Source organism: Papio anubis, chromosome 5 (genome assembly GCF_008728515.1).
Source record: "Papio anubis isolate 15944 chromosome 5, Panubis1.0, whole genome shotgun sequence".
NCBI classification, from domain to species: domain Eukaryota; kingdom Metazoa; phylum Chordata; class Mammalia; order Primates; family Cercopithecidae; genus Papio; species Papio anubis.
Genome location: NC_044980.1, coordinates 40755079 through 40773656, shown reverse-complemented (window position 1 = coordinate 40773656; position 18578 = coordinate 40755079). Strand labels below are relative to the sequence as shown.

The following is an 18578-nucleotide window of genomic DNA, read 5'->3' as shown; positions in this document are numbered from 1 at the left end:
TCCTGAGTTCCAGTGAGATATTAGGGTATTTCTTCTGCTGAGTATAAGCCATTTGTGGAAGGAAGTAATATGATGCATACAAGTCTCCGGGAAGTTTTCACTCTGAGTATGGAATAGAGTTTGGCTTTAGTATCTTATGGGCTTGTGAAGTTATCTGAAAATAGTAAGAACTGTCAGGAAAAGTTATTTTTAATGAAACCAGTATTAAATATCATATAAGCTTGCTTTTTACTGCTTCAGAATAAAACAGGGATTGTATGGCCATAATATTAAATGCAATTCCAGTATATTTTTAAGTCTTTAAGCTGTGTATTTATTAAGAATAGATAAAAATTTCTTTTCTGATAACCACTTATAAACCCTTGAAAAGACTGAATGGAAAGTTTAGCAAATTTGCTATTTCTCACTAAGGCAATCTTTGTACTCAAAAGAATAGAAACTCAGGGAATGAGAGGCACAAATGTGTTTTTTCTAGAATTTAATATTTTTTAAAAGACAGAAAATATAAAAATTACCAAAAAAAATGTTTAAAGGTTCATTTTGGGGCTAAATACTAGGATTGAAACTCTTTTCTTGCAATTGATTTATGGTAAAGAGTAAAAATAATATCAAAAACACAGCAGTTATAGCTGTCCAATTTAAAGCCCATCTGCAAAAAGGCAGGACAAGGTGGGTTAACTGAGCAAATATTCACATCATGACCTTAGTAATAAATTTCAAACGGTTTCAGTTCCCAAGATCTGAAAGGAGAATCATCTTGCACGCTTAGATTCTACTTCTTCAAGAATCCACTCAATGCCATTCAAAAAACCAGTTAGAGTTTCAGCCTCTGTGTCCTGGACCTATGAATACATAACAGAGAATGTTGTTAGTAAGAAACTAAGTCCAAAATCTTATGAGTAGGAGGAACATTTTTCTAGACACTAAAAAGAGAACAGAACTTTTAAAAATCCCAATAAACTTTGGATAAGTTGCTCAAGTTTTGTTTTGTAGAGCACTTAGATAAAAATATGATCATTTCTCTTCTAACTATTACCAATATAAAGCTTATTTGCCTTGAAATTCAGCTTTGGAAATGGAAAGAAATACCATTTCCATGACTTGCTTCCATATATAAGGGGAAAAAACATTCTCCAAAGGATCCACTTTGAAAACTAAAACACTTTTAGTGACCCAGCTCGTCATATGTGTGACATCATGTTACAAAAATATGTCTTTAAGACTGCCACTCCTCCTAATGGTAAAGCTAAAATTGCCACCATTCAGAAGGGGAAACTTTATTAGTGGTTTTCAAACTTCATTCCAAAGAGTCTTTGGAGCTCCAGGGAAGAGATGGAAGGGGAACAAAGAAAATCCTCTTACTTTTTCCGCAAAAGCGTTTCCAACTTTAATTTTTCTTTATCTGTTTTACTCAGGGGTTATCATGTCAGGATTCGTTTGAAGAAAGAATGCCATAATTAAAATACATTTTAGGGCTGGGTACAGTGGCTCATGCCTGTAGTCCCAGCACTTTGGGAAGCCGAGGCGAGCGGATCACTTGAAGCCAGGAGTCCAAGACCAGCCTGGCCAACATGGTGAAATGTCATCTCTACTAAAAAACAAAAATTAACCGGGTGTGGTGGCACATGCCTGTAATCCCAGCTACTTGGGAGGCTGAGGCATGAGAATCACTTGAACCCAGGAAGCAGAGGTTGGAGTGAGCCAAAATTGCACCACTGTACTCCAGCCTGGGTCAGAGCAACACCCTGTCTCAAAAAAATAAATAAAATATTTTTTAGAAAGCAATAAACTATAAGATGGAGCATATACCTTTGATGATCCATAAAGCATAATACATTGATGTTGTAAGAAACATAATAGTAGCATCTAAAAAAAAAAACAACCTGGCTCGGCACGATGGCTCACACCTGTAATCCCAGCACTTTGGAAAGCCAAGGCAGGCAGATGGCTTGAGCCTAGGAGTTTGAGATCAGCCTGGGCAACATGGAGAAACCCCATCTCTACAAAAAATACAAAAAATTATCTGGGTTGCCGGCACACATCTGTAGTCCCAGGTACCTGGGAGGCTGAGGTGGAGGGATCACCTGAGCCCGAGAGGTTGAGGCTGCAGTGAGCTGTGATCGTGCCACTGCACTCCAGCTTGAGCAACAAAGTGAGACCTTGTCTCAAAAAAACAAACAAAAAAAAAAAGAAAAAAAATCCCCAATTGTTATCTCACTGTTTCTGTAAGAGAAGAGGCAAGTAAGAAATAATTGATCAGCTAACATTTATTATCATCAATCAAATAGCTTCCATAGATTAACCTATTAAAATTGATGTTAGAATGCTATTTCATCAAAGAAGTTGAATTAAAAAAAAAAAATAGAAAATAGAGTGCGAAATAAAAATTTGTCACTAGAGTATAAATGATCTTACCAGCCATGGGTGATTTAGAAGATTCAGATGCAGCTCATGAGCCAAATAAAAACAGGGCATTCTTTTTACATCCCCTTGAGAAATACAAGATAAAACCAACAATGGTCTTCCCGAAGACCCAAAGGCTGGATCTGTCATTGCCATAATATGAGAAAATTCATCTTGCCATTCATGTCCTAAGGAATGTAAGTCAAAACCCTTAATTTGCATTACTTTTAATAGTTTTGAAAACAATAAAATAAAAAACTAACAAAGCAAGGGAACAAAAATTTACCAGGATCCAAACGTCAACTGAGGGGAAAAAAACCACAGTACTCTTCAGATATCTCCATAGTCTAAAAGCAAAAATGCTTGATACAGGTATTTCCTTTCACAAATTCTGTAGATGTCACTACCCTTTCATTCAAAGGGCTTACTTTCAAAATTTAGGCATATAGTTGAGTTTAGCTTTTTTTATGAATACCAACAATCTCAACCTTCTATTGGAGTGTTTGGACCACTTGCATTTTGTGGTAGGCAGAATTTTAAGATAACCTCAATGTTCCAAACCCTTGCATAATCCCTTTCCCCTTTAGTGTCTGAAGAACCTACAAATAAGATGGGGCATCACTCCCATGATTAGGCTTTAAGACACAGCTGACTTTAAGAAAGACAGGTAATCCTCATTGAGCCTGACCTAATCGGGTGAGCCCTTAAAAGCGGCTCTTCTTGTTGAAAGATTCAATACAGGGGAGATTCTCCATTGCTGGATTAGAAGATGGAGGGAGTCACATAGGAAGGAATATAAGTGACCTCTAGAAGCTGATAGCAGCCCCCAGCTGACAGCTAGCAAGAAAACAGGAAGGTCAGTCCTACAACAATAAGGAACTGAATTCAGCTAATAACCTGAATGATCTCAGAAGCAAATTCTTTCCCAGAGCCTCCAGAAAAGGATTCAACAATATGATACACAAATTTCAGCCCAAGAGGCCCTGTCCAGAGAACTCAGTACTACCATGACCAGACTTCTGACCTAGAGAACTGTGAGCTAAAAAATATAGTTATTTTAAACCATTAAATTTGAGGTAATTTGTTAATAGCAATTGAAAATTAATAAACATTTAATGTACTTAACAACAAGATGCATTTAAATCATCTGTTCTTTATTCCTTCTTCTCTCTTTGCCTTCCTTCTTTTGGACTGAGTTTTTTAATGGTTCCATTTTATATCCACTACTGGCTTAGTTACAACTTCATTATACATTTTTTAGTAGTTGTTCAAGTATTTATAATACACATTTTTAATTTATAAATCTACCTTTAAATATGTGATTTCATATATAGAAGAAACTTACAAAATAATATACTTCAATGTTCTCTCTTCCATGATGTGTTCTATTATCACATATTTTTCTTTAAAATGTCATACATGTATAATACACTATTAGTTTTTTTTAATTAAAATTAGAAAAAAAAACTTTTTTGTATATATAGCTTCTTTGTTTCCATCCCAGGAGTCTTCATCTTTTTCGGTAGATGCAGATTTCCATCTGTTATCATATTCTTCTGCCTAAAGAGCTCCTTTAAGATTTCTTATAGTGAAGATCTGTTAACAATCAATTTTCTCAGTGCTATGTTCAAATGTGTTTCTCAAAATTCATGTGTTGGACATTTAAACCCCAAGGCAACAGTATTGGGGGAAGGGGTGTCTTTGGGAGTTGTTTAGGTCATAAGGGCTTTACTCTCATGAGTAGATTAATATTGCCATTAAAATCAGCTTGCAGCCCTGTCTTTCCCTCTTCTGTCACGTGAAAATGCGATGTTGCCTCCAGCTTCCCTTTCTACCTTCTGCCAAATAAGAAATCAGCAAGAAAGGCACTCACCAGACACCAGATGCTGGTGCCTTAATCTTGGACTCCCTAGTGTCCAAAACTGTCAGAAATAAATTTCTGTTCTTTAAAAATTCATTTATTGATCTGTAATAAAATTAGACTAAGTAGTCTTGGGAGAATAGGAATTTAGGTGACGCCAGAGGGAAAAAAAATCACAGTACCATTCAGATTTCTCCATAATCTAAAAACAGAAATGCACTGATATACAGGTCTGGGATATACTGTTATAGTGGCACAAATGAACTAAGACATGGAACTTCTGTTTGTCTGAAAACATCTTAACATTACCATTATTTTCAAAAACTATTTTTGCTAGATGTAGGATGTTTTTTTCCCCCTTGTAGTACTATAAAGATTTCTCTTTATTAGTTTCTATCCTGCAGCAATTCTGTCAGGAAATTTGTTGTCACTATCATCTTGGCCTTCTTTATGTATGTTTTCATTTCCTCTGGCTGCCTTAAAGATGTTCTCTTTATCTTTTATTTTTATCAGTTTGACTATGATGTGCTTAGATGTATTTTTCTTTATATTTATGCTTGGTGCTCTCTGAGCATCTTCAATCTGTGGTTTGTTGTCTTTCCATAATTTGGAGATAATTCTGGCCATTATCTGTTCAAAAATTCCTTTTCCCCTTTTCTCTCTCCCTTCATGTTTTGGGACTCCAATTACAGATAAGCTAGATCATGGGTCAGCCTACTACATTCTGTGGGTCAATTTTTCTAAATAAATTTTTATTGCAAAAGAGTCTGTCCTTTCGTTTACGTGTTGTCTTTGCTGCTTTTGTACCGTAATAGCAGAGCTAAGTGATGGTTAAAAAACAAACAAACAAACAAAAACCTGTATGGCTCATAAGCCTACAATATTTACTATTTGTCCCTTTAAGAAAGTTTCCTGACCCCTAAGTTAGATCACTGGACAGATTCCCCCAACTCTCACTCTGTTCCTTGCTCTTACTTTTTTTTTTCTCTTTGTGTTTTAATTTGGATAATTCTGAGTGACTTATCTTCACTTTCAATGATTCTTTCTTTTGCTAATATGCCCACTGAAAGAACTGTTCATCTGTTGTCATATTTTCATATCTAGCATTCTTGTTTAACTTTTTCAAAGCAGCTTCCTTTTCTCTGCTGAAAAATCTATCTGTTTACACATATTGTCCACCTTTTCCACTAGGTCTCTAGGTCTCTCGCAATCTCTCATTTTTTTGTGGGCAAGGGGCAGGGTCTCGCTCTGTCACCTAGGCTGGAGTGCAGTGATGTGATCTCAGCTCACGCAACCTCCGCCTCCCAGGCTCAAGCGATTCTCCCACCTCAGCCTTCCAAGTAGTTGGGACTACAGGCACATGCCACCATGCCTGGCTAATTTTCTGTATTTTCAGTAGAGGTGAAATTTCGCCACGTTGCCCAGGCTGGTCTTGAACTTCTGAGCTCAAGCGATCTGTCCGCCTTGGCCTCCCAGAGCCACTGCACCTGACCTAGATCTCTTAATCACAGTTAGTTTAATGTCTCTTTCTGAGAATACCAACATCTAGACCATCTCTGGTCCAGTTCAACTGACTGCCTTATCTCATGACAATGTGTCATTTCATTTTGATTTTGTGTGTGCCTCATAATTTTTAGATTTAATGTTAGATGTTTTATGTAGAAGAGCAGTAGAGACTAAGATAAACAGGATTTACTCCTAAAAACAGGCATCATACTTTGGTTAGGGTATTAATGCAGTAGACTGAATCAAACTAGTCTAGTTGAGCTGGATTTGGCTTTTATTGCTATAGCTAACTTTGTAACACACAGACTTTAAATTCTTCCAGCAGTATGCTGCTGCTATCTTGTTCTCAGTAAGAGCACTGGAGTGCCAGAGTTTCTTAGAGTTTCTACTTGTTCTCAGCTTTCAGCCTATCTTTGTAACTGTGCCATGGGGGTTATAGGGAAGAGGCAAGGAGAGCCTCTCCACACCCTTCCCCCATCCCTGCAGTAGTCTGCTATTGCTTCTTAAGTGGTAGGGACATGGAGATTTCTCAGTTTTCTCATCCTAGCCTAAGGCCTTAGAGGCCCTGTGCCCCAGAGCCTCAGTGGTATGGGCTTTCTCAGTGTTCCAGCATAACTGCTGAATTCTGCCCTTTATTGGTAGAAAGGTCTCCACTGCAAATTTCCTGCCTCTCCTCCAGAGTCAGCAAACATTTAATTTGTATCAGTGCAAGATCCTTGGTACAAGTGGAAATCCTGCTCCTCCCCAAGACAGCTTTTGTTTCTATCTCTCTTGAGATAGCAGCAGTTAACTTTTGTCTGTGGAAAACAGCTTTGGCTTCATTGAGAAAAGGATATAGAAAGCAGGAGGATATACCTGTCTCCAAGCACCGGGTGGTCAACACATGCACCACCAAGGAGGGTACTCATAGGTCTTCTGCCCTACCACTAACCTTTTACATGAGCACCTAGTAGAGGCCAGTGGGAAAAAGTTGGTAAGTGAGTATAGTCTCTTTGTGTCTTGTAATTTTTTTAAATTTTTTTTTGTCTGCTTGTTTTATAGGAGCAGATTGGAAAACTAGATAAAATATGGGCTGTATCTGTTTTAGTTTCCAGTTGTAACTGCAACATGCCTGTAGGAACTAAAAAACTATTTGTTAAATGAACTTGTCTTTTATTTTGCTTCCAAGTTTTCTTTTTACAGATACCCCTGTAATAACAGAAAGTAATTGCAACTGCGTTCATGCCTAATAGATGACAGGGAAAATAAATTCAATAGAAATTCAAACCAGTGTATTAAAGAACTATAATATATATACAGTATATTATATATTTATATTCTACCTTGTTCACAAAGGATTTGGGAAAGATATTATAATACTAGCTCATGGCCCAATGATATTTTGATTTCACACAAAAATAGCATTCTGAATGACAATTATTCAGAATATATGGACAGTGTTCTCAACTAATCTACTTAACACCCTGCCATCACATCTCTCTACTATTTGGATAAAACAAAGGTAAAATTTTTCATCGTTATTTGCATAGATTATTTGAATAAAGCCAGAAGCAGACAAAATGTCAGTATCAAAAAACTGTAGAAGCATACAACAAAAAAATATTGTATAGCTGTAGTACCAAACTTTGGAATGCATCAGAATTCCCTGGGTGCTTGGAAAAAACAGATGCCCAAATCTGATTCACACAACCCAAATCTAGAATAAAATTCCCCAGGGTAGGAATCAGCTTGTTAACATGTTTAACAAGCTCCTCAGGTGATCCTAATACACACCACTATTAATAGTAAGGGTCGGAAAATCACACTGATAAAATAAGCCATCATATTCTTAAGAAGCCACCGTAAAGACTAAAAAGGTAATTTCTATTTGCTTTGAAAAGAACAATGTGCTTAAAAATATATATATGTGAGTGCTTACTTTTATGAGCTTCAGCATTTGCAACATAGATGAACCCATCTACAACTTCACACACTTTTTGAATTTGTGGAATCACACTGTACCGGCTTCCTTGTTGATCATCACCTTCATTCTGTCGACTGAATATCTTGTTAACTGCACTTGTATGCTCTTCCCTTGCTCTATCTCTTTCCTTTCTAGAAAAAAAAATTGTAAAGACAGACTATAAAAAGACACTAAACAGGCTCCACTCACCTGAAATGTTTCAGTTCTGATGTTTCAGTTAAGCCACCAAGTATGTAGCCTTACCTGGTAGTTGAATATAAGATTAGAATGTTGAATTTATGTTGGTTGTTCAACTGAAAATTGACTCCTGATCCAATACCTAAGAAAGAAAATCACAGTTACCAAAACAAGTCGTTAACAAAAATAGCAAAAGATCACACTGAAAATTACCCAGTGAAAGCAAAAAGAGCAAAGAAAAAAATTATATAACAACTTATGCATAGATTTGAAATAAAATAAAATGTCTACATTGAAGAAAAGATACTGTAAGTAACTTTCATTCACATGGCAATAAAAATACAGAGAAAGAAAAAAACTGCTAGGCTTATAACAGTCCTTATATCATCATCACTATCATCAACAACTTTATCATCTTATCAGTAGCAGCTGCATCATCGCAGCTACTGCTATTTATCCTCAAGACTAAGACTCATTTTCATATTTTTATGTTCCTCATTAGTCTAATAATCCATGTATACATTCAACTAAGTGCCTTTCTCCCCCTCTGAAAAGCTGTTTTTAAATTGATGGGGAGCCAGGCACAGTGGCTCACATCTGTAATCCCAACAATTTGGGAGGCTGAGGTGTAAGAATCACTTGAGGCTAGGAGTTCAAGATCAACTTAGACAACATGGTGAGAACCTCATCTCTACAAAAAATACAAAGCAATTAGCCAGGCATGGTGGCCCATGCCTGTTTCCCAGGTACTTGGGAGGCTGAGGTAGGAGGATCACTTGAGCCAGGGAGTTCAAGGCTGCAGTAAGCCATGATTATGCCACTGTACTCCAGCCTGGGCAACAGAGACCTTGTCTCAAATAATATAAATTAATGAGGAGTTGCCAACAGCATATTAGTAAATTGAGAAAATACTGAAGATACTGAAATTTAGAATTCGACAGAGTTGGATTATAATTCTGAATTTCTCACTTATAGCCATGTATTTGTATCCCTTAGTTTGACACCAAAAAGAAGTTGAACTAATATATTCTTCTCAGGTTTACTGGGAAGATTAAATAGATCATATATGTAAAACTCCTAGTAGGTTAACTAGTAAATCACAAGTGCTAAATATTAGTTTCTTACTGCTTTATATCTGAGTCATTAGTCACTGTTATTTGTCCTTTCTTAACCTCTTCCCTCCTTGGGCTGTGTTAACACTAAGTGGCTGGTTCCCCTTTTGCCTCCTCGAAAGACCCTTCTGGGCTTCCATGGCTCTACTTCATCCTGTTATATAAATGTTCTTTTAGATCTGTTCAGTTATCTGCATCCCCACGACCACATTTTAGTTCACACTGTCATCATCACTCACCCGGGCCTCTGCAATCACTTCTAACCCGTCTCCTATATCTTCTGGCCTCCTATTATCCTTTCCTCTGACATCAGTTGGAAAAATTTTTTAATAATGGTATCTAATTAACTGTCTTCTCTACAAAGCCACTGCTCTTCAGATGAAGAAATAAAACCTTAATATCTGGCCCCTACTAACCTCATTAGAGACAACTCCAGCCTTTCATATTCTTAATTCCTGCATTATAACTAATGTATTTGTTTAAATAAGCTATGCCATACCATCTCATGTCATCATTCTAGGCAACACACGTACAGGGCTCTTAAGTACTAGGACTGCAACCATCCCAGCCCACGTGATCCTAGTCCTCCAGCCACCAGGTCTGGTGCATGTTTCACAGAGACCACAGAATCAAAATCTACCATGTTTCTGATCTTTGTTTTCAACCAGCTGCACTCCCAGAGATTATCCTCTCAACATGTCTAACTTCAGTCCAATATAGTCGCCATACTGTTCTGCCCTTCTTTGCCAATTATGTAACGCCATATTCTCTCATCTTGCTGAGTGTGAGTCATAGGCTGAAATTTTAAAACAATCACTTCAGCTGCTCTACAGAAAATGGAAGTGCCATTTTATTACTTCTCCATTTTATAACCATCAAACTTCCCCATTTCCTCAACCTCTTCTTGAGGTGTTCCTTCAACCTAATAGCCATACTTGAAATTGGCCTACTCCTAGGTGAGGCTTCTCCTGCAGTGAACTCTCAAGTAGCAAAGATGCTTATTTTCTCACAACTGAAGGTAAAGAGGTGGGATTCATGTTACTCACCAACCCTCTGAAAAAAAAATCCTACTTGAGAAACACATCATTCAGCTGTAGCACTCTTTCCTTCTTTGTTGTTATTATTTATGAATCTCCATTTAATAATCACTTCCCCCAAACATAAACTGAACATTTCAGCACCTGTCTCCAATCTTCCTCTCCATCCTCAATAACTTCCACATCCATGTGGACTCCATATGACTCCCAAATCTCGATTTCTAGCCCAGAACTTGCTCTTCAGAGCTGGATGCATATAGTAATCCATAAAGTCATTCACTCATTCACCAAATATACAGAGAGTGCCTGCTATGTGCCTGGCACCACAGATACAGCTAAAAATAAAGTGGACAAGATTCTTACCTTCATGGAGCTTCCATTCTAGCAGATTTGCTTATAGTAGGTATCTCTACTTGGCTTTTCCATAGTTATCAAAGTCAACACATTCCAAAGAATAGCTGCCATTCTCCCTATACAGATCTTACTGTTATCTGCTCCCTTCCAAATTTTTCTTACTTCTCCAGTGACTTTTTACCCTAGTGAATCCTCTATCATCCAACACAAAACTCAAGTCAGAAACCTGGAGCCATCCTTATTACTGCTAATACATTCATTCTGTCAAATTTATATCCTTACTATTCATTCTCTTCTCTCATCTTCACTAACAGTGACTTAGAGTTCAGATCCTCTTCATATTTTAATCACAATATGACAGTGGCTTCTTAACGGGTCTCCATATCTTTAGACCCTTCTAATCAATTCTTCACTCAAGAGCCTGAGTAATCTTTCTAAAATGCAATCTTGATCATCTCAATCCTCTACTTAAAATCCTCCAACAGCTCCCAAATGCTTAAGCATGGTACATACGCGTTTTTTCACATAGCTCCACTCTTTCTAGATACACAGTGATACTTCAAATGTGTCCTCCACATCCAGAGCTTTGTGCTTTTAGAAATGTAGTTCTCCGCCGGGCGTGGTGGCTCACGCCTGTAATCCCAGCACTTTGGGAGGCAGAGATGGGTGGATCACGAGGTCAGGTGATCGAGACCATCCTGGCTAACACGGTGAAACCCCGTCTCTACTAAAAATACAAAAACATTAGCAGGGCGTAGTGGCGGGCGCCTGTAGTCCCAGCTACTTGGGAAGCTGAGGCAGGAGAATGGCGTAAACCCGGGAGGCGGAGCTTGCAGTGAGCCGATATCGTGCCACTGCACTCCAGCCTGGGCGACTGAGCGATAGTCTGTCTTAAAAAAAAAAAAAAAAATGTAGTTCTCACTGCCTGGAACACCTTTACTGTCTTTTTGTGATGGCCTACAACTACTCACCCTAGTGACTCATATGAAACCTCATCTTCAATATGGAGCCTTCTTTCACCCTTACCTTTCTACCCAGGAACTAATTACATCATATTCTAATTATCTGTACACTTGTCTATGTCCTCACCTACACCTACACATGTCTTGAAGGCAGACAGAGACATTGTTCTAAATCTCTGCATCCCTATCATCTCACTAATAGGGGCTGGTTCTCAATAAATAAGTAAAGCAAAGGCTAAATTTTATTATCACTTATACTTATATTTATCCTGCCTTGCCAAATACTTATACATTGTTGTTGTTTTTTTTAATAGAAAGAAGGGAAGGTGATGATTTAACTCTTTTGAATTCCAATACATATCAAAATACTCTCCACACAGATGCTCAATATTTTCTGCTTTTTCAAATATGATAAATATGATATCCCACTGTACAAATGCAACATCTTGACAACAAATAATTTATTTTCACATAATCTTAAAAGTCTGGATTGTACAAATTTGAGGAATTAAGAGGAAGCTTTCTTATAGTAAGTAAATTAATTCTGTCGGTCCAGTGGAACCTGGTGGGGCTCCCAACAACCAAAGTGCTGTATTTCATTATAGCAAATAATTAATTTAAAAGCAATTTCTTTCTTTTTAACAAGAATGTCAAGCTCAAAGTGTTTGAATTAACTGTAGATTAACATGAAAATTACCATCAATCTGCCTCTGAGGCAAACCAGCTGTTGGGCAAAGTTCCTCTGAAGACATTAAGCTCAACACCAAAGAGGTATTCAATTCTTCCAAACCTGGTCCAAACATAGCAAATCGTGGTTCATTCTGAATGATCAGGGAGTGTAAAAAAGAAGTGACAGCTCCATACATAGGACGGCTGGATTTTGAAGCTCTTCTTGTATATGGACAGCACATTCTATAGCTGTATAAAATTGTCACAGAACATTAACATAGAAAACACTTAGCCAGTTATTCATTCAAAAATATATAATGTATTGAGTACTTGCTAGACACAAGGGGTACAATGATTATACAGTCCCAATCCTCCAGGAGGACAATGGTAGACAGACACCTTTATAATACATATGTGGAGCACTCTGACAGGGAAAAGCACAAGGTGCCATGGGGGTGGGAGTGGCCCAGAAGCTAAGAAACTCTTCCCCCATGAAGTGGTTACTTACTTTCTAATCTTTAATTTAGATTCTCTCATGGAACATTTGAATGGTGAAATTTTACTACATAAAGGTTCTCAACCCGAGGAGGTTTGCCCCTGTCCCCTGGAACATTTGGCAATGTCTGAACAACATGTGTATTGTCACAACTGGGGAGGGGAGAAGGACTGAGCAGAAGCCAAGGATGCTGCTAAACATTAATCCTATAATGCATAGGGCAGGCCCCAGAACAAAGAATTATTTGACTCAAAACGTCAATAGTGCCAAGATTGAGAAACTCAGCACTAAAGATAACCTACACACAGATAGCTAGCATAATATCCCTAGAGGTAAAAAATAAACAAACAAACAAACCAAAAAAACTGCTAACACTACCAATATAACCAAATTTCAAATGTCTTGGGTGCTTCTCTTAATAGCCTCAAATATAACAGTTTAGTAAGAGTTAAATGAGGGAGGCTCAAATGATCCTTGCAGCAAACTTAGCAAACTAAGAATCATGTAAAAAAATTCCGTTTCTTGAAATAGCTATAAATCTCTAAAGTACCAATTATGCATTTTATCAAAAATTAAAAGTTACCCAAATCAAAATAAAACCTAAAATCCTTCAAATAAGTCAAGCTGGTTAACAAAATCAATAACCTAACAAAATCATTTTATTAGAAACCTTGTAACTCATGAAGGGGAAAAAACAAACAAAAAACAGTTTTGAAGCTGGATAGACCTGACCAAGCCTCACCACTTTTAGTTATATGAGCCATTTACAGTCTGAATTTCAATTTCTTCATCTGTATTATTTGAGCAACAGAAATAACTCAGGGTTGTAAAAATTAGAAGTAATTTATATGACCATAAATGGTAGTTACTATTATTACTATTCTCTGGGCAAAATCTAATTCCCACAGCCTCACATACACTTGACGCAATGGTTAGCTATGGGGCATTGTACAGGTATTGCCTAGCAAGTGAGATACAGTGGCACTTGCTGAGATTATGTATAACAGATGACACACCTTTGAATCAAATAGTCTCACAACACTTGACATAATGGCATCTGTATTAGAATAGGGAAACGCTCTGAATAACTTAAAATTTGAAAAAAAATCCTGTATTTTGCTACTGAGTCAAGCACAACAAAACAATTTTTAAAGAATAAATATTTTTAAAATTTTAAAATAATGCATTAAGTTTGAGTTTCTCAGTAAAACAGGCTATATCCAGATCCAATGACATTATGAGGTAGCATAATGGGGTTCCAGTCTGAATAGTCCCTTACAAACTATATGACTTTAGGCAAATCACGTAACCTCCATGAACCTCAATTCCACATCTGTGATACAAAGATAACACCTTCTTGTTGCATGAGGATTAAATGAGTAAAATATACATAAAGCATCCCTCGTAGAATCCAGTACACTGCAGTTGCTCAGTAACATTAATTATCTCACTTACATGATATTGAAAAATGTCAGTGCTTTTGGGTGTTAATGTAATCTTATTTCTCACAGCCTTTAGAATGGTTTTCTTCTTCCCTACTAAACAACAGGGATCTCTGATCATCCTTTTTCTGGATATAGAAAAGTATTTACTTATTTAACAAAATGACAATTGTTCTAAAGATCATGAAAATTTTAAGAAGTCTTTTACTACTTGCCATCTATACTACTTATAATTATTCAAATACTGGTTAGGCACCGCAGGGAAATAATAAAATATTAAAGCTGAAAGGGTACTATGAAGGAAGTCATTTAACTCCCAGTTTTGACAAGAGAACAATTAGACCGCAAATCCACACAACAAATCAGTAGCAGGGTAAGGACTAAATTGGATATTGACTAGTAATACAGTAAAATTTAATATCTTCTTTTTAATTCATAAAACTAGATACTTACACTGCCATGTAGTCAAAAAATGCACCATCAGTGACTTCAGATACAGGCTTTTTTAAGATTTCTAGATCTGGAAGAGACTTCCAGTCAACAGAAGACCAAGAAGGAAGATCCCTTAACAAAAAGTATCTCCACAGAATTGGATCTCTTACAGTTTCATTCCAATAATGATTTGTACTTCCCAACTGACACAGATCGTGAGGTGAAAGAAAGGACAAAATATATAGCTGTACATCAATCTGAAACAGAAGAAAGCAGCAGGTAAGAAAAAGGAATGAAAAAAATAGTTTTTGGGTGATAAATCACACAATCAACAAATAAATAAAAGGTCAACTGACTAGTGAGTATTTTTAATAACTAAATCTACCATTAATAATTAAATCTATTATTTTCCTGCCATCAGCAAAGGATCATAACTGAACATTTTAGTTTTGTATTTGTTAAACTAATTTTTGAAACATTGAAACATTCCTGAAAAACCAACCGTCTTGCTATCTTTCCAGTAAAATCACCAGTTCCTTTAATTTTTCCTCAGAGATGTTTGGATATACCAGTTCGTTACATAAATTAGTTAAGGAAATAATTTGTTTTTCAAAATAAAACCTGTATCAACCTTTATCTGATTTTATCATCAGACCAAATCAAAAAGTGGGTTTTTTTTTGGTTTTTTTTTTTTTTGAGACGGAGTCTCGTTCTGTTGCCCAGGCTGGAGTGCGGTGGCGCGATCTCAGCTCACTGCAAGCTCCGCCTCCCGGGTTCACGCCATTCTCCTGCCTCAGCCTCCCGAGTAGCTGGGACTACAGGCGCCCGCCACCACGCCCGGCTAATTTTATATATTTTTAGTAGAGACGGGATTTCACCGTGTTAGCCAGGATGGTCTTGAGCTCCTGACCTCGTGATCCGCCCACCTCGGTCTCCCAAAGTGCTGGGATTACAGGCGTGAGCCACCGCGCCCGGCCGTAAATTTGTCATTTTGGTTCCTGCACAGAATCTATTAAAATGTTATGAAAAACCTCTGCGAGGAGAAACTTGGAAGCATTCTAAACCTGCAGTTTTCATGCTGATATACACGTCGGAGGGAGGTGTCAATAGTCCAAATGAGACAAAAAATTGTAATAATTTTCAATAATTTTTGTTCTCTTCATTTACCTATCTACCCTAAAGTTTAACAATAAATTATGTGTATCATTTTCGTGGCCTTGATGTAACTTGAGGCACTTGTAACTTAAGTCATTTATTTTCAACTGAGGGGCAGCTTTGTTTCTTCAAATACACAATAACAGCCACAGGCACAGTGTCCTCTTGAGAGGGTAAAAACCTTGGCCCTCCAGGTGTTTTGGTACTATGATCCGGAATTAAAGATGCTGGGAACACGGAGGCTGGAATGCTTTTCCCAAGCTAATCAGCAAGTTGGGAACGGTCTCATTTCGTAACCGGACATTCAGGGTGTCCTAGTCACATGTGCCTGTTTTGGGGGGTGGAAAACCTGAGGGCGATAGGGAGGGTCGCCAGGGGCCCCGTGAAGTTGCTTCCCTGAGATGTTCGGGCCCCCTGCGGAGCACCGGGTTCAATGCCAAGACGCTTCTGGTCAACTGTAGCTTCTCGGTGACTACACTGCCAGGAATGGCTGCAAGGACGAAGCCAGACCCAGGCCCGGGCGCCGGAGTTCCTCAGGCCCCGCAGGGCTCCAGGGGAGGTCCCTCTGGCCCGGGCCGGCCCCACTGTCCTCCGCGGCCTGCGGCCGACGCTCACCGGCAGCCGCGTCAGGGTGCTGGCCGCCTCATCCACCTCCTCCCGCGAGGCCGTACGCGCCACCCTCTCCTTGCTCACTGACTGCCAGAAGGTCTTCCAGCCGCTGAGTATGGCCGCCTCCAGGCGGCCCCAGTCGCTGAAGGGCGGCGGCGGCGGCGAGCTAGTTCCGCTGCGCGGCTCGCTTCCCGCCATGGCTTGCCCGCAGCGCGGGTGACGCGTCGCAGAGCCACGCCAGCGCGTCAGCCTTCTGCGCAGTCCGCGCCAGCCGCGGTCGCCCTCGGGCGTTCAGCCTCCCGCCTCTCCCGCGAGTCCGCCTCCAGGGCAAGGTTAGGCCCAGGGGCAAGGGAGGTTATTGGGAGGAAGCCCAGTGTGCGTGGTTGTGAGCCGAGTACGAAGCTCCTGTCAACAGTTACTTCCTCAGTAACTTGTGGCCTCAACCTCAGCCACGCCAACCGCAGAGCCCCTGTACAACCTCCGACCCGCTGACTTCCTGACTTCATTCAAGATGTTGTCTCCGGGATCATTTCCACTAGGTCTGGTCCTAGGCGACTCCGCGTGTTCTATAGCCCTCTGCCACTATCTTGGACTTAATAACCACTTGCTTCCTTTTCAGCACTGCCATGCTACGTGTGGGGTGTTTTGTGTGTGTGTGGTTTCCTCAGTCAACAAGTTACCATTTATTTTTTTGAGTATCAGCAAAAACAGACTAGAGAGGCGGTCAGCAGGCCAATTATTAAGAACCTTTTGCCAAAATGAGAAGTCTGGACCCACTATGCAAAAATATAAGCACATTTAAAATTTGCTTAACCTATGTATCTCATAAAAGGGCGGCAAAAAACGGCCAGAAGAGAACCCAGATGTGGTGGTGTTGAAATCCCGCTAGTGAGTTTTTTAATTCTCAAAACAGATGCCCATTCTACTTACTTTGGGCTTACTTTAAAAGTGCTTTAAGAGAACATATTACAAGTCAGTCTGTTATATAGAACTGGGTATGTATACATTCAAAAAGTAAATCTCTGAGGATCTAAACAGAATCCAAAAAAGCCTGATAACTAAGGTTCTGTAAGGCTCTGTAACATACAAGTTTAAGTTTCATTATATTATTTGCATGCCGTTGGTAGGGGCCAATAACCAATAAAATTGCAGCCTCATTTCTGGGAGGCAATCTGGACAAGGACCACAAATTAACCATATGGCATTTCTCATCACTTTCTAGGACATGATTTACTTTGAGAGCAAAAAACTAGAACTAGAGCAAGAAAAAAAATCAGTTCAAGTATGAAGTATTAAAATATCTGTTAAATGAATAAGAAAAACTTTATTTTTATTATGGAAAATTTTGAACATTTATAAAAGAAGAGTGAGTAATATGCTCCTGTGTGCCCATTATCCAAGATTCAATGACCAACCCCTGGTTAATCTTGCTCTATTGCTATATTCACCTAATACTACACCCCCAATTCTGGATTCTTTTGAAACAAATCCCAGACCTATCACCTGTAAATATCTCAGTATCTGTCCCTAAAAAAACACATTTTAAGAAACAGACCACTGTACCTAAGCAATTTTAATTCATTAAAATCACCAAATATCGAGTCAGTGTTTAACTTCCCCGTCTGCTTTGAAAATAATTTTTCACATTTGATTTGTTTGAATCATAGCCCAACAAGGTCCACACATTACACATACTCTTAAAGCTTAAGTTTCATTGTACAACTCCCCCTCCTTTATTTTCCCTTGAAATTTGTTAAAGAAACCAGGTTGGTCTTTCTGGACCACTCTGGACTTTCTTTTTTCTATATTCTTCTTCTTTTTTTTTTCCTTGGTAGAGACGGAGTTTCACCATGTTTTCCAGGCTGGTCTTGACCTCCGAGGTTCAAGTGATCCTCCTGCTGTGGCCTTCCAGAGTGCTAGGATTACAGGTGTGATCTATTGTACCCGGCCTGGACACTCTTGATGGCATGTCAACAGTGTCTTTAACACATTCGTAAATGGTATTATATACTGAGACTGAAAGCTGTAAGTTATTCTCATTTTCTAATGTTCGGAGTGATCAATGGTTTCACTGGACTGATCCATTCAAATTTCTTGCAAGTTTTTCACCTCAAAGATACAGCATTTATCAATGAATATTATTTGCTTACAAGTTATAAAATGTTAGTATTCTAGTTCTATAATTTCTTTTATTAGCTGAATTAAAGAAAAATTTTCCCTCATCAGTCATTTGATTGTCCTGCTCAAGCCAGAGTTAGCTATATTTCCAGAAAACCCTGGCTTATTTTGATGGGAACGGTATTTGAACATGGTTTCCAGGCCTACTGTCTTTTATATAGAAAAAACATAACTTCGTGTTATTTCCCATTCAAATTTAGGATTATAGATGTTTTTTACTCT

At 38.5% G+C, this 18578-nt stretch overlaps 1 protein-coding gene across 3 annotated transcripts; it reads right to left on the bottom strand.

Annotated features, from left to right (window-relative positions):
• Nucleotides 1-463: 463 nt before the first annotated feature.
• Nucleotides 464-16914, bottom strand: FBXO4 (F-box protein 4). 3 transcript variants are annotated; one of them, XM_021939337.2, is made up of 7 exons: nucleotides 16263-16788; nucleotides 14436-14671; nucleotides 12073-12293; nucleotides 7977-8052; nucleotides 7689-7864; nucleotides 2416-2591; nucleotides 464-842 (listed from the first exon to the last, which is right to left on the bottom strand). In XM_021939337.2, the coding sequence occupies exons 1-7, from the start codon at nucleotides 16374-16376 to the stop codon at nucleotides 753-755; spliced, it is 1089 nt and encodes a 362-aa protein (XP_021795029.2). In that variant the 5' UTR covers nucleotides 16377-16788; the 3' UTR covers nucleotides 464-752. The 3 variants fall into 3 exon arrangements, with proteins under 3 accessions (XP_021795029.2, XP_009206604.3, XP_021795030.2); XM_009208340.4 differs by having other exon boundaries at nucleotides 16185-16775; XM_021939338.2 differs by lacking the exon at nucleotides 2416-2591 and having other exon boundaries at nucleotides 16185-16914.
• Between the last annotated feature and the right edge of the window lie 1664 nt (nucleotides 16915-18578).